Source organism: Homalodisca vitripennis, chromosome 4 (assembly GCF_021130785.1).
Source record: "Homalodisca vitripennis isolate AUS2020 chromosome 4, UT_GWSS_2.1, whole genome shotgun sequence".
NCBI lineage: Eukaryota > Metazoa > Arthropoda > Insecta > Hemiptera > Cicadellidae > Homalodisca > Homalodisca vitripennis.
In genome coordinates, this window is record NC_060210.1 from 159,890,147 (window position 1) to 159,907,105 (window position 16,959).

A 16,959-nucleotide genomic window follows, 5' to 3' on the forward strand; every position below is an offset into this window, starting at 1 on the left:
GTCGGCACACTGTCTCAACTCAATAACCGACCTATGTCACAGTCTGTGTGACGGTCTCGTTAACTGTGCTATTTTAGCGGACAGCGTTTTAGCTGGTTAGTGGTCATGATTACAATAACCTACATTTTTATAAATTGTGATAAATGTACATAGGAAATTCAAAATTTCAAGTAGGGGTCTAACTAAACTTAATTTTTAATAAATATATCTAAAAAACTAATTTAATAGAGTATCGAACGACCCTATGGAACGTAACAAATTAATTATCACTTAAACAGAAAGTTAGACGGACGAACTTTTCTTTGGCCCAACATTGGTAGTGCTCTTCCTTGCACCAAAAGGAACATATATTCTAAGTTTCAAGTAACAAGTATCAAGATTTCATCACGCAAACTGGTAGACAGATAGACTGCCCTTTGACCCCGAAGTCAATAGGGTACTTCCTTGGACCAAGAAAAAACTGCATACCAAGTCTACAGGACTGTTCTACCCAGAGACATCACACATACAGGCAGAGGACGGATAGATAGACAGACAGACTAACCGCTCTTTGACCTTTTCAAAGGGACCAAGACGAAGTAACATATGTTCCAGTTTTAAGTTTCTATGACCTTTCTAACGAGAGTCACTTCACACTCACAGACGGGTGGATTACGATACAATTTCAAGAAGCCCTATCAGGTCGTAAATATGTACGGTATTATAAAAATCAATGCTCATATTCATATAGCTATACTATTAAAAGGATGTTCCATTTTCAAACAATCTGAACTGATTCTCTATAGAGTAATTATGATATTATGAAAATATTGTATTGTACTATATATAACGTACTACTATGTGCAAAATACAAAAGTATTGTAGGAGGCACATAGGGTAAAAACCGAAGCCTGGCTTATACTGTATCTTTGTAAATTTCAAATAAAAAAAACTGTTTTGCTGTTGTAGAGTGTTGGAAATTTTATTGTATTTCTATTGTGTATATTGAAGATAAGAAAAGTTTGTACGATTTTTAAATTAGAGAGGTGTTTGGAATATAACATGCCTAGTTATGAATTGTCTTTTTTGACAAAAGTCTTACCAAAGGTAGTTATTATTTAAAATTCTTAGGAATGTTATGTTTAGGTTAGTTGGTCCTACAAAATGCCAAATGGGCTAGCCGCCAAATGTCCTTAGACCAATTTTAGAAGATTACTTTCATTAACCCTCCAAGTGCTGGGTTGAATTATCTTAAATGCTAGACATTTTTTAACATGTTTGAAGATGTTTTTAACAATTTTTTGTGTACTGTAAGCCTAATGGAAATGGCACATATATTAGGCCTATATCCTTATTATCTTTTCACTTTGAGTTCAGATATCTCACGTAAGGCATGAAAATAAAAATCTCAAGATATACAAATTGTAGAAAAGGGGAGAGACTGTAATAAACGGCCGGCCTACACCCGTGATTCAATTGTTTTTCTCGAATGGTTTGATATATTATCCAACTTCGACATTAAAAATCGTACACAATAAGAGTTATCATAAATTACTGTAACAATAAGAATCTTGTACATTACAATTTTAAAACCATAAATTTAACACTAACATTACAAAACAACTAAACCAATTAATTATGGCCTAGACTTTGGGATCAAAGTAACCTTACAATATTTATAACTTGCCTAACTTGATATCAACGAGTAACTGCTTTTATGAAATGGGGGAAACATTTCCCCCAATAGGTTACCAGGAGCCAAACCCACATATTGAAGCAACTTAAACAAATCTCGTGATTTGTGAGAAAATATCTCACATATTTTCCTCATATTCATCGCCATTTTCATAGTCTCAAAATATTAGCTACTTCTTGCTGTTTATTGTTTACATTAAAATTACCATAACTAATAAGTTGAAATCATATGCTTAGTTAAATACATTGTAATATCCAATTATTCCTTTGGATAAAAACATCAAACCATTCAAGAAAAACAATAGAATAACAATTGTAAGCCATTTATTAAAGTCTACCTGTAGAAAATGTTATAAAGAGCACAAAAATATATACATTTTATGGGTTTACATCTTAAAAAAATTCTCTGAGGGTAAAAAATGAAATTTTGTCACTCGTATAAAATCACTAATATATGACAAATTATATATTACATTGTAGCATGGGTCATTGTAAAGTTAACGGCCGACCCGGCAAAATACCATTTTCATATTATTAACCTATTGCTATTGTCCTTCTGAACAAAGTAATATAGGGTTTCAATGAGTGTAAATGGCAAATAATGAAGTTATAGAACATTAAAAATGGAACTACTTTTCTCGTGCGAAGTAATATTTACATTGTTCTATGGGTGTCATGTGGTCTTGTTATGATTGTAAGTCAACCTCCGGCTGCATTATAATAAGCGGCACCAACATAATCAGATTATGATTATCGATTTTAAATATCAATATTATCGAATACGACATTTGACCCATAGATATTCATAAATAATTATTGCCAGCTTTCTTTATTTAGACTAGTGACGTCATTACCTGCTGTTATTTCGTTTATGTAGGAGAAGGCTAGTAGACAACAACAAGAACAATGGCGATGAATATGCATATATTGGCTCAAAATGTTTTTATAAGCATTGAGTAATGTTCTAAATGGTTACAAGATAATGACCTTGCTCCTTTAAATCCAGCTTTTTATTGACGAAATGAAAACTAGAATTAAAGGTGGTAATCAAATAGTGTTTCGCTGCAAGAAAAGTAAGAACAAACACAAAATATCTAAAAACGAATTTGGGAAGACTTTTTTTAGAACATTCTAGATTTGGTAATAATGTAAAATTGTGTACTATTTTAGTTGAAATCAAATAAACTATTACTTTTTTTATTAATGAATCTACTTTTGACGGCATCAGTACCAGTAGAAATACCATTTCAGATTGGCTAAAGTAATCGTAAGTACTACGCTGCTCAAACGTTGTTTAAATAAAGTTTAGTTATTTTATGTAATCTGAAACAAATACATTTATTTTACATATAAGAGTATAACTTCAGTATAATTCGTTTTTAAAAGCCTAAAGCTTAATTCTGCTCGACATTATCACTCAAAATTAGTTCAAAGTAAACTCATGTTTGGAAATTAAAATCGTGTGTTTCGTTAACGACTAATGGCGGCAAGAACAGTGACTGTGTTTTCTCTGTTTCACAAGCAGTCATTTTTATCCTTGAAAATACATAAAGTAAGTAACTGTTATGTTTTGTTGTAATTATATAAAATATTATAATTTGTAAATGATATTAAATATTTATACATGAATTTCTAAGATTGAAAACTAGAAAAACTATATTGTTCTTTGAAACATCTATTACATTATTTGTTCCGACATTTTGCTTTCATTGTTTTGGATGGTCATTAATATTGATGATTCGAATCATTCGATAATCCGATTGTGTTGGTGGCCACCTATTATACTGCAGCTAAACCTCCCATTGGTTGCTGCTGACGTCAGTCATCTTTGGATACGTTAAAATAACAATAACGTTGAAATCAGGGGAAGTTTACCCAAATAAAAGAGGTTTTTTGAAATTTAGATCTCTAAGAATTAAAGTTCATATCAGCCTGACACAAACTAGTGCTTGAAAAAGTTCAGTATAGGAATCCGAGAAACACAAACTGGGTATCATACATGGAAAACCTCAGAGCACAACTAGAACCTGACTGTACTAATGGGAAACGGATTCATAACACGGTGCAGCTGGACAAATCTGCGAGACAGTTTGACCTCTGCAATTGTGCGTTCTTTTGATCTCAGCTGTCCTGTTATCAACAGGAGTAGATCCAAAGTAGCCTGGTGGAGCTCTGAACTGGCCTCTTTGAGGAAGAGAGTCAGGGCTTTATTCAGGAGAGTTAAAACTTGGGGTACTTGGAAGACCTACCACGAGGCTCTTGCACTGTACAACCGCAAGGTCTGTACGGCTAAGAGATTAGCCTGGATGAAACTCTGCACTGACATCGACAGTGTTCAGGGCTGTGCAAGGCTTCAAAAACTATTAGCAACAAATCCCATCCCGCCACTTGGTGGTCTTAAAGATGATCAAGGTATATACTTTACTGAACCGGAGAAAGTTCTAAAAGTTATGATGAGAACACACTTTCCGGACTGTATTGTTCATGACAATGATGAAACATTTGGCAGTGAAGGGAGACATATGGGGCGCGCCACTCATTTGCAATGGAGTCTTGCGCACCGTGTCATAACCTTTAAAAGGATCAAGTGGGCGATTAACTCTTTAGTCCTTATAAAGCTCGGGGGAGATGGGGTGAGACTGGTTTGCTTGCAGCGAGGGCTGGATATTCTCCTTCCCCAGCTGTGCAGAGCCTCCATGGCCCTCAGGTACATTCCACTGTCCTGAAGAGTGTCCAGAGTAGTGTTTATACCGAAGCAGAGGAGGGCTAGCCTGGATCAACCCAAGTCTTTCAGGCCATATCGGTATATTCAATGTCTGTCCTCCTATCTTCTCAAACCATGGAGAAGATGGTTGCTAGGTTTGTTTGGGAAGGATCTCTTTTAGAGCGACCTCTACATCCAAATCAACATGCCTACACTCCAGGAAGGTCATGTGACTCGGCCCTTCATCAATTGGTATGGAGGATTGAGAAGACGCTGGCAGCAAAAGAGGTAGCCATAGGTGTCTTTTTGGACATCGAAGAAGGCTTTGACAGTATGGGCACTCAGGCGATTATCAATGCGGTCTCCAGACGTAGTATTGATGGTCAAATATGTGACTGGATAAGGACCTTGCTCACAGACAGGGTGGTTGTTACCACCCTTATGGGAGCAAGTTTCAGTGCAAGGACTACGAGAGGCTGTCCACAGGACAGCGTCCTTGCTCCTCTCCTGTGGAACCTGGTTGTGGACGACTTGCTAATGTCTTTGAACAGTAGCGGTGTCATTGCACAGGGGCACGCAGATGATATTGTGATTCTTGTGAGTGGCAAGTTCAACACAACAGTCATGGAACTGACCAATGCTGCTCTAAACATGGTGGGAAACTGGTGTGATGGAGTGGGTCTTACTTTCAACCCCACCAAGGCTGTTGTGGTTGCCTTTACCAGGAGGCGTTAGATGGAGGGTATTGGTCCATTTCTACTCAGAGGTTCTTCCATTGAGTTGAAGTCCGAGGTCAAGTACCTGGGTGTGATCCTAGATAGGGTTCTAAACTGGGGACCTCATCTAGAAAGGGTCATCGCCAGGGGGAAATGATCTTTAATTCAATGCAGACGTGTGATATATTTTAAAGTATATTTTAAACTATATAATTATAAATTATCAAAGTGATTGACCTAAATTAAATATTCCGTAATAACTATTTGTACATGCTGTAATCATTCTACTGTAATAACTACTGTTTTTTATTCAGTACATGTTATATGTTTCAAATCAGTTAAGCGTGTGTAATATGCGTCAATGGCAATAAAATTCTTGATTCTTGAGAAAGGTCCACTCCACTCTCATATCTGGGCTGAGACTGTCAATCACATAACAACCGATCAGCATAGGGAGGACAGATGCTTTTAGATAAACCTTGTGTATTTAAACATAAGTAAATGTAAAATTTTCATTTCTAAAAAATATTTACTGTAAAACTAATTATCTTGTTGAAAAACTAAATATGTTAGTCAGTTAGTAGTATCCGCAAGCAAAAGAAAAAGTATTGAAAACTTGAAGATGCTTCTAATTTGCTGAGCAATGTGAATTTTGAAGCTTTGACAACCTCAATGGAAGGTGCGAGTTCTTGGAATGCCATCACACTCGCTCATAGTTCATGCTTCGATGTTATGAAACAGCAGTGGTAGTCTGAAATAGTTTCGCCTAAAGAACTTATTAAAGCTACCAAAGAAAGTGGTTTCAAAGTCAAACATTCTAAGTGTAGGACTGTAATATATTTGTTGATTTTATTGTAAAAACGATGTTGAGGTAGGTAGTGTATTAATAAATAAAACTATTTGATTTTTACAGTATGATAGCTGGACTCATCAATTGTTTGCACTGAGATTATTTTATCTTTATTTACCTCTAACCACAATTACTGGTAACAGTGGTTAGTGTATATTCCTTAGTTTAAAAATATTTTTTATTGTAAGTGTATCAAAGGACTAAATATCATTATTTCATAAAATTAACAAACTAAAACAATTATTTTGTTACCGAACGTGCTTAACAAAGCACAACCACATATTTTAATAATCCTTATTAGTTTTGTTCATTGTTTAACTTATTGTAAGTTATTGTATTTCAGGTAGACACATCCACAATACTAAAAAGAGCTGCAAATGCTATATTTGAACATGGTGGCATCATAAGGAAAATTGAAAACCTTGGTTCAAGACCGACCCCTTATAAAATAAGTTCTCATGGACAAGTTCATAAAGAAGCAAGGTAAGGATGGTGTTCATTAAAGAACACGTTATAGTGCAACCATAATTGTATACAAATGGTTTATTTTGCTAATTTTTTTACACTTCACTTAATTATGGAAAAATATTTTCAGAAACTTCGACTCACTCAAAAGAATTCTTTAAAACACTTGTAATGGCGTGACCTATCAGTGGTACACGGCACATTTTTTACAGACGGAGTGACTCACCTGTGTGAGATCATACAACAATGGTTTTCTAATACTCTGAATATTTGAATATTATCCGGCTGCATTTTAGACGTTGAAAAAATGTTCACACAGACTATAAATTACTCCAGAACATGTGTATGAAAAAATGTATAAACATTTTTCCTTTTTGGTTGAAATTGTATATCATTTTAATGAGTAAAATCATTTTGGATGTTGCAAATGAGTCCACTTTAAATACAAATATAGTCCTTTTTTTAAAGGAAAAGGGGGTTATTTGTGAAATGTATAATGTAAATGTGTAATATGTTTAAAATTCTATTTCATCAATGTTTATGTATGAAACCATAATTTATACAAAAAATATATATAGTATGTTTCCATTATTATGTTTCATTAAGAACAGAACATGCAAATAAAGGTATAATGGTCCACCTCCAGAAATCAAAGGGATTACTGATGAAGACTGACAGTGAATTCTGATTCTGACTAGACATAGTATTACTGTAATTTGCTCCCATAATGTACTGTGTAATTGTTATTGTTGATGGAGATGTATATCATTATGCTGAATAATATTAAATTGAATGAAAGGACAATGTATTTAAAAACAAAATAGTTTAAATGCTGGTTGAATGTATAGTTTTTAGTTGTTGGTTCAATGTCAATATTATACAAGGTGTAAATAAAAGTCCTGCACGGGCATGATAATTCCTGGACGATTACAGGTAAAGCAATAAAACTTGGTACATCGTCACCGCACCTTTAAATCTACCCCTGTGCGGGCTTTTTGTACACCCTGTATATAAAACCATAAAAATAACTTATTTCTGATCTGTTGCAAGCTGATGGGCATAGAAATAATAAGGACTGAGTCAATAAAATGTCTTGTTATGTCATGCCGGAACTGGAAATGTAAAAGGCTTCTTTACAAATAGAGGAAGAAAACACCCTTGGAGTCACTAATTGGGGAAATTCTTAAAATCACTGGGTTTGTAATTTGGCTGGAACCTGGTCTATTGCCAAGAGGCTATTTAATTAAACCACAGCGGGAACTATATATACTAATTTATTACTAATTTGTTTTATTTAACACTGATTTTTTCTATATTTTGTTTTAGTTACTTTGTGTATACATTTGATTTTCCTCCTGCAAAGTTGAGTGTCCTGAATGAAGTCTTGGCACGAGATGTAGATGTAATACGCAAACGTATATTCAGGGTTACACCTGAAGAACCAGTGGATTGCATGTTAGAAGAAGAAATCAAGCCTGCACCGTATAGGTACTTTAATCTGTCTTCTCAAAATTATTAATAATAAGTTTAATAAAGTTACATGTGTGATAAAAATAAGTTAAAGAACCATCTAGTGGTCCTTAATAATATTTTTACTGGTTTCAAGTATATATATATATATATATATATAAAGATAGTTATAAGTATTCAAAATAATGCAGATGGGTAGCACGCACATTATGATAATTTGTAGTTGTTCTTTTGATTTTAATGCAACAGTTTGGACGAGGTTAATACAATTAATTACTTAAAACAGATAGTAATATCTTATTTATACTATTATATAAAAATGTAATGGTATCTGGTCTGTGTGTTACTCAATTATGTAAAGACTACTGGACCGATTTTATTGAAATTTGATATGGTCATTCTTAGGCTCCCTGATTATCGAATATGGCTACTCCTAGAAAATCCTACTGATTTTAAAAACTCCCTTAACATTATTCATTATATTAATGGAATTGGCTTAGTCAGCCGATAGTAATTAATGTGTTTTAATCACCTGTCAGTCAAGAATATTAAGTATAATAATTTATAAACATTTAATAGGTGATAGATGAATAGCAAAAAACATTTACTATCAGTCAGTTACACCTTAGAAATGTTACTTGAAAAAGGTTTTCTTTGTCTGGGTTTGTTTTATTTTGTTTTGTTTTGTTTTTTTTGTTTTTTTGAGAATTTTAGTAAAGTACAGTGAAATGCCATAATTTATAACATCATGACCCTGTTAACTGAAAAAGCTAAGGACTTCAACTTTAGAGTCCCTATATACTTAGGATTTCTCCAACACTGTGCTAAAATAACTCAATTGGTCCTGAAATAATTGGAGCTATAAAATAAAACATAATGAAATATTGGAGAGAAATTTGAGAAATGTCAGAGGTACAATTTCTCCCTGCGACTTCAGGATCCCATCTTTAAACTTAAATCTAAAATTAATCAAGAAATTAGAATATCGTTTAGTGACTATCTCAGGATTGTTTGGAATGCTATTTAAAAAAATATGCTTATGGTCTCCATGTTTTTTCCAAATAAGATGCGTGCAAAGCCGCAAGTAGTCATTATATAAGCTTTATATAATATACTGTATATTACTGTAATGAGAAACAAAGTACATTTTAATAGAGTATCGAATATATTTAAAATTACCCATCAAGAAATAGAATGATAAAGAATAATTTAATGGTTTTATTAAATAAAACTCCCAATAAAGTGGTAACAATTTTTAAAGAGATAATTTAGAACACAATAAAAACAGGAATTTACAAGCTATCATGTGATCATTGTGACACTTTTAGATAGATTTCTAATCTACCTATTGCACAGTTTGTGTAACCACATCTCTATCTATCATGATTACACCCATAATTCTTAATGTATCCTACAAAAAACAGCTTATATATTCTAGAAGTGAATGGAGAAGTTTACATCTTCGTACCCTAAATAAAAATCCTACAAACAAAAAGTTACCACTAATAATATAAGTTAATTTAAAAATTACAAAATCAATGAAACAATATTTGTTCTTTACACTGCAGTGCCTAAAAGTTAACTGATATAAAACATTACATACATTCTAAAGGTAAACGTGTAAATTGTGAAAAGTAGTATCAATATTTCATTGATAATAACATTGTAATTATAACACCATTTCTAAGCAAGTATTGCTAGATATTTCCTCTGGTCATCAACTGTCAGTTCATTATAAGCAGAGCAGCTATCAGTTCATGGATGTTTCTCCTATCCCCTCTCTGATGGTGCAAACCAATAAACCTGGTGACAAGAATACAGCACAGTAAAAGTGTGTCTAACAAATTCTCCTGTGCTAAGTTAGTAGAACTTACTGTGAATAACATAATAAATTATTTGTTCTGAAATATAAAAATGGATGTGTGTGTATGTGTAAAATTACAATGAAAATTATTTAAACAAAAAGCTTTACTCTTAGCCAGTAAAAATTTTATTTTACACTTTATAAGTTTATTATTCTCAAATATTTTTAAACACATGATATATATATATATATGTGTGTGTGTGTGTGTGTGTTTCTTATACTTTTTCCAATGTTTCAATGTGTCTATATTTTAACATAACAAATTTTAGCCAAAATGTTTCGTCTATTTCAACTATGTTTTTGTTGTTTCATAGTTTATTGAACCATTCTTTAAAGCGCTAATGAGATGCAACGATTTGTCTTGTTACTTATTAGATGAGCCTCATATGTAAAAAGATAGTAAAGCATGTGAAAATTTGTTTTGTTATTTGTAAAAGAATTTGTGATAGTTTAGTTTTTAGACCTTACTTTCAGACTCACCCTGGTACAGTGTTAAATATTACAGTAAAAAACCTACCAAAAGTATATTAAACTGTACATTTTTCTACAGAATTAAAGATAAAAGATGAGTTTTGTCTTTAACAAACATGATTTTAAAATACAACTTAAATATAAAGTATAATAGTATTGGTATATGACTCTTCCTTTTCAAAAACCTTCCTTTTTGCATGTAAAAGGTAAAAAAACTACCTGTCTTATCATACATCTTGTAACATATCAAATTATTTTATTTTATTAAATAAACAATTTATCTTAACACCAATTTTCATCATCCTAATCCTTCCCACCATCTTACAGGAAACCTCACATGGTAAAATTTGTAGAAATCTCGTAATTTAAGTTTTTGTTTTTTTTTCCATGAATTGTAGTTTATAAAACCTCTGATAGAATACAGTAAAATGTTGACTGAATTTCAGATAACAGATGAGCTCCATTCATTCTTCTTGGCTTTCTGTTATCGATCCAAAAATGGTTTTTATAGCTACCGACCACCATTTTTGACTGTACGCTGTTGTTGTGTTTGATGGGTTTTTCAGTACGGAAAGAGTGCCAGTGCAACTCTTGAGACTGGTGTGTAAGCTTTGTTCCTGCATAATATTGCAACTAATAGGAGGTCTATTTCTTTGAAATAGTGATTGTGTCTGTGTTTGCAGTGAATTCCTTTTACTTTTATATTAAACTAATTATTAAAATGGCTAACTCAAATGATGAAAGCTTGGATCGATTTGTAAGTAACATTATAAATCATACAAAAATATACAAAAAATTAAAAAAATTTCGAAATTCCTAAATTCAAATATAACTTTTAACAAATAAAAACACATGTTTTTATTGTATAGCACGCTATGGGGAAGTACATAAATTTATATTCACCATTCTAAGGGTTAAAGGTCTGTTTTTTAAGTATTTAGATAATAATTGTTTTCTAAATTCGAATACTTGCAAATTTAATAACAATGTTAGCTTTTTCTAAGTTAATGTGTAGTAGTAAAGAGCTTAAGGCCTTTTGAAGTCATATTTCACTGTATTTAGTTGATGCAACAAAATGTTGATCTTGTTTGTGTTACATGTATGGTCTTTTAACAATTTTTTCTTTCACTATGTTATAGAAAAGAGGTTCAAGATATGATTGAAGAAGGACGAAGAAAGGCGGCTCAGAAAAAGAAATTTTCATATGGTAATAACTTAAAAATATATCCATTCCAAAAATAGTTGCAACCAATATTGTTTATGTAAATAGGTATGTTTATAGTAAAATAAATAATTTATAACATACATTCTCGTACTTCTTTATACACTTCTTTTAACAGTAAAATACTCAGTGAATATTTTTTATATATAACCGTGTTAAGCATGCCAAACACACTGTTGGATTCTAGTAAGTTAGTAAGACTGGTGATTTAACAACTAGAAATTACAATACATCTTACAGAAAAAGTTGAGCAACCAGTGATAGAAAAACTCTAAAACAAAAAAATGTGATAAAAACAAGGAAAAGTTATATACTGCTACTTGAATTTGAAAAATGTTCTTATTGGGTCAAGGTTATTTATAACAGTCTGGAATAGGTAGGGCATGATCTAATCCAGACTTAACTGGTTGTGAAACAGGTATGCAACAAAGTATTAGGTACCATATTGTGGATAAATAAGTTTCATCCTGGGCCAGAATTTTGTAATCACTCAATCCTTTCAGAGTAATAATGTCATTAACTATTTATTTCTCTTATGAATTTTGGAAAATCATCAACAATTTTAGGATTAACTTTCAAATTACTTACATTTTATTACAATATTTTAAAGTTTCAACATTTTCCTTTTATATGTACACAGAAAAGTAAAGTTAAAGCACAATTAATTGGTAGTGAAAATTTAAATATAATATGGTTTCTAATTAAAATGTAATTTGTAGAAGGGATTGAGCTTTATCGGTTTTTATGTTGTGTAGTTGCCCCATGTGATATGCTGCTCAGATTTTGAATTGGTTGTGGCATATGCTCCGGTTCAGTAAAAGTGAGCTATGTGAAGCTGGCGGCACCCATTAACCAAAATATACCCAAAACTAGTGGAATCGTTTGTTTAGCGTTTTGTTTAGGTTTGTTTAGCAATTTTAGCGTTGTTTGGCATTAATGTGCGAAATATGCAAAAAACAAAGTGGGTGCCGCTAGCTTCACACCAGCGGCACCCATTAACGGAAAATAACGCCAAAAAACTAGTGGAATCGTTTGTTTAGCGTTTGTTTAGCAATTTTTAGCGTTTGTTTGGCATTAATGTGCAAAAAATATGCAAAAAACAAAAAGTGGGTGCCGCTAGCTTCACACCAGCGGCACCCATTAACGAAAATACGCCAAAAACTAGTGGAATCGTTTGTTTGGCGTTTGTTTAGGTTTGTTTAGCTGTTTTCAGCGTTTGTTTGGCATTAATGTGCGAAATATGCAAAAATCAGTGGGTGCCGCTAGCTTCACACCAGCGGCACCCATTAACGAAAATACGCCAAAAAACTAATGGAATCGTTTGTTTGACGTTTGTTTAGGTTTGTTTAGCTATTTTCAGCGTTTGTTTGGCATTTAGTGTGCGAAAATATGCAACAAAAAACAGTGGGTGCCGCTAGCTTCACTCCAGCGGCACCCATTAACGAAAATACGCCATAAAACTAGTGGAATCGTTTGTTTGGCGTTTGTTTAGGTATGTTTAGCTGTTTTCAGCGTTTTTTTTTTGGCATTAATGTGCGAAATATGCAAAAAACAAAGTGGGTGCCGCTAGCTTCACTCCAGCGGCACCCATTAACGAAAATACGCCAAAAAACTAATGGAATCGTTTGTTTAGCACCAGCGGCGCCACTAACGAAAGTTTGTTTTATAATGTAAATGTAGTTTAAATCTTAGATACAGTGTTAATATATTTGTATATTCATATACAAATATATATAATATATTAAATATATATAGTCAATGAAAAAATTAAAATGCAAAGGTTTTCAGTCGTAAATATCAGAATGATATTCATCAGAATGTAAAGTGCATGACAGGGTTACCCGGAAGGACTAAGTATTTTGACAACACATGAAAGGCGACAGATTACACGCTTGTTTCCAAGAAAGGGTAATGGGTCAATGCAACATCCCTACCACCCTTAATATTAATGAAAAGGGTTAAGCAACATTAAATATTAGTTAAAGAACAGATTAATTATACCGACTTGAATATCGATATTTTAAAATTAAAATATATTTATATATTAAAATAACCAGAGTAATCATAAAAAACAATTTTTTAATATATTCAGCATTTTTACTGCTGTGCAATAATTAAGTTACGAAATAATTTTAAATATATTTGTAAACTGTATGTTTTGCCATTTTATCTATAAATGTAATATATATTAATATCTATATTTTATTAAGGTAACAATCTTTTATGACTTATTTCTTTAGTTTTAATTCTTTAATATTGAAAGCGTATACATTAGTATGGATTATGTTTGTTTGTTTTCTTTTATGTTTATTTTTTTTAAGATTATAAACAATTGGACCCCTGCATATTTACAAATTTATTTTGAAAAACATTCATTATTTTAATGTTAATGCCAAATGTTTAACAATATTTTATAAATTTATAGCTTACTTTTTATATTTTAAGACAACAGTTTTTACGTTATATATCGATAAGGTAAAAAATGTTATCTTTTTTTACTATATTAGATTTGTTTCTTAAAATTGGTAGCATGTATCATAATAATGCAGTAAATTTTCAAAAAAATATTTAAAATTAAACAATAAAGCGGTAATTTTGAACACTTTTCATCATTATTGTCCTTTTTACTAAAAATTGGATATTAAAACAAGTATGATTGATAACATAATATAGTGGGATCATATTCCTACAATTATATGTTTAAACTGTATATCATCAAATTCCATTAATGTATGGATTCATTTGTATAATTTATTATACGTAGTACAGTACGATACGATTCATTAATTTGTCCCTTAGTTTGTATTCTTTATAATGAAAATCATACTGTGTTTAGTAATATTATGAAATATTCATTAAAATTTTGTATTGGATGCAAAAACTCATGGTACTTTATATTATATTATATTGTATTACATTATATTTATATTATTTATATATATATATATATATATATATATATAATATATATATATATTTCAAATCTTACAGTGTATAGTAATGTTAATAATATTCAATAAAATTATGTTGGATTAAAGAAACGTTAAATTAATTATTCCTTATATCTAAAGGTAATGGCGTTAAAGTTATTGTTGTCAACCAACACTATACACAAACGAAATGCGAGGCTAAACAAAAGGTGACGGTTTAGTTTTTTTACAGATTTTTAGAATAGGTACCGCAAGTAATGTTGTAGACCACGTAACTGTAAACTGGTGCGAAGCTACGCGTCAACTACACAATTTCGGAAATTATTGTCCAACAAAAGCTAAACAAACCTAAACAAACGCTAAACAAACGATTCCACTAGTTGTTGGCGTATTTTTCGTTAATGGGCGCCGCTGGTGTGAAGCTAGCGGCACCCACTTTGTTTTTTGCATATTTCGCACATTAATGCCAAACAAACGCTGAAAATAGCTAGACAAACCTAAACAAACGTCAAACAAACGATTCCACTAGTTTTTGGCGTATTTTCTTTAATGGGTGCCGCTGGTGTGAAGCTAGCGGCACCCACTGTTTTTTGCATATTTCGCACATTAATTGCCAAACAAACGCTGAAAATAGCTAAACAAACCTAAACAAAACGCTAAACAAACGATTCCACTAGTTTTTGGCGTATTTTCGTTAATGGGTGCCGCTGGTGTGAAGCTAGCGGCACCCACTTTGTTTTTTGCATATTTCGCATATTAATGCCAAACAAACGCTAAAAATTGCTAAACAAACCTAAACAAACGCTAAACAAACGATTCCACTAGTTTTGGGTATATTTTGGTTAATGGGTTGCCGCCAGCTTCACATAGCTGTAAAAGTGTAGTGCCTCACGTTGGTTACAGGATGTGTCATAGGCCGGTTACTATACCTTGGGTCTAGGTAGGCTAAATCCTTGTGTGGATCAAAAATTCACTGTGTTGAATTTTGAGGATAAAGGTGATTGATTTCATAGTACTTTCTGGATTGTCACTGATTTAATACAAATTTAAATTGTATAAAAATGGCATTTTAATATACGTCTTTGTCTTTACACTGACATTTTTCAATTAACCTCAGAATTGTCCAAATTGACTAATTTATTTAAAAGGTTTTAAATTTTTTTAGTCTATTAATGTTTTCTGGCTATAACTGGTTTATAATACTTACCAATTTTCTCGGCAGATGGGATATGTATTAAATAAAGAAACCTCACTTTGTTCATTGAGATTTATTTCCACACCATTTATAACTTAATTTCACTGATTTTTGCTTTGTTATTATGTAAGTTTATTTAATAAACACTATATCTCATCATCCTGTAATAAATTTTAACTTAAACAATCAGTTTGTCTACATCACTGTCAGGTGCATTTCTCCTATGCCCGATTCGTTTGAGATATTTCGCAAGAAGAAAAAATACCATATTGTGGTGTAGTGTCTAGGACAATGCCACTCTCGTTTAAATCAGTGTCTTCACGCTTTAATTTAATGTAGTTCATTGTTAATAAATACAGAACTCCGACCATTTGAGTCTTTTCTATTTACTCTAATTATTTATCTATCAATTTTTTATTTAAATTATCACAACATGTACTTTCTGAGGTCATTGTCCCTTCAACACTCAATTTGTCTCAACCCCCAAATTAGCTTGTTTGCCTCATTATGTTTAGTACTTTTAATAAAAATGAATTTTACTTGTGTTTGATGCAATTTAATTATTTGAATTTGTTCCCATGTCAAGTTAATTAATTTTTCTACTATTAATTAAATAAAGCATAACTCCGACAACACATGTTTTTTTTTTTTCAGTTTACAGTTTGCCAATTCCCTGCGAATATTTGAATATTGTAATTTGATCTGTCACAGGATTTGTCAGAAACACCTATAAGACAGTTTTGTACATACTTGCTAAGAGTATTTATAAATCATTGATTATAAAATACATATTTCAATGTAATATGGCTATTTAGAGTTTCTGTCAAACGATAAAAAGCAGATCAAGATAAGAAACTTAAAGAGTTGGATGCTTTGTAAATAGATGTGAATGTTGAGTTTGGCTCCAGTTCACCTTCCGCTTAGTGCAGCATCTGAAATCTGACGCTGTCACTTGACTCCTAAAATCTGGAGTCATGGCCGTCTGAAGAAATATAAAAAAAGTCAGTGATGAAAAAGCTCAAAACGAACTCTTTGCATCATTACGACATGAGATACACAGAGACTACAAAATCAAGTGAAATCTAGATAAAGAGGTGTTCTCTCATTGTCTTATCAGGTATACTCAGTTGAGACAATGAGAATCAACCTTTCCTATCATACCTGCGTTATGTTTTAATTTATGTTTTAAATAGTCTTTCCACGAGAAGCATAGATGAAAAGAATTTATCTGTTAGTGGTAAGATCAAAGCAAATAATCTACATAATCACTTATAACATGGTGAATAACAACAGCCCAATTAAAGCAATATCAAATTACAAAAGACGGATTAAATTTAAATGTAAAATTAATTTAAGGCTATGATTTAATTTGGTTCATTGATATCCACAAAACATGGT

General features: G+C 31.9%; 1 protein-coding gene across 1 annotated transcript; it reads left to right on the forward strand.

The window, feature by feature from the left end:
- The first annotated feature begins 909 nt into the window (after positions 1-909).
- On the forward strand, positions 910-11,519 carry LOC124360453 (probable 28S ribosomal protein S6, mitochondrial). Its single transcript, XM_046814097.1, has 4 exons — positions 910-1,086; positions 6,288-6,427; positions 7,736-7,897; positions 11,354-11,519. Exons 1-4 carry the CDS (start codon positions 1,042-1,044, stop codon positions 11,454-11,456), a joined length of 450 nt encoding a protein of 149 aa, XP_046670053.1. The 5' UTR covers positions 910-1,041; the 3' UTR covers positions 11,457-11,519.
- The last annotated feature ends 5,440 nt before the right edge of the window (positions 11,520-16,959 follow it).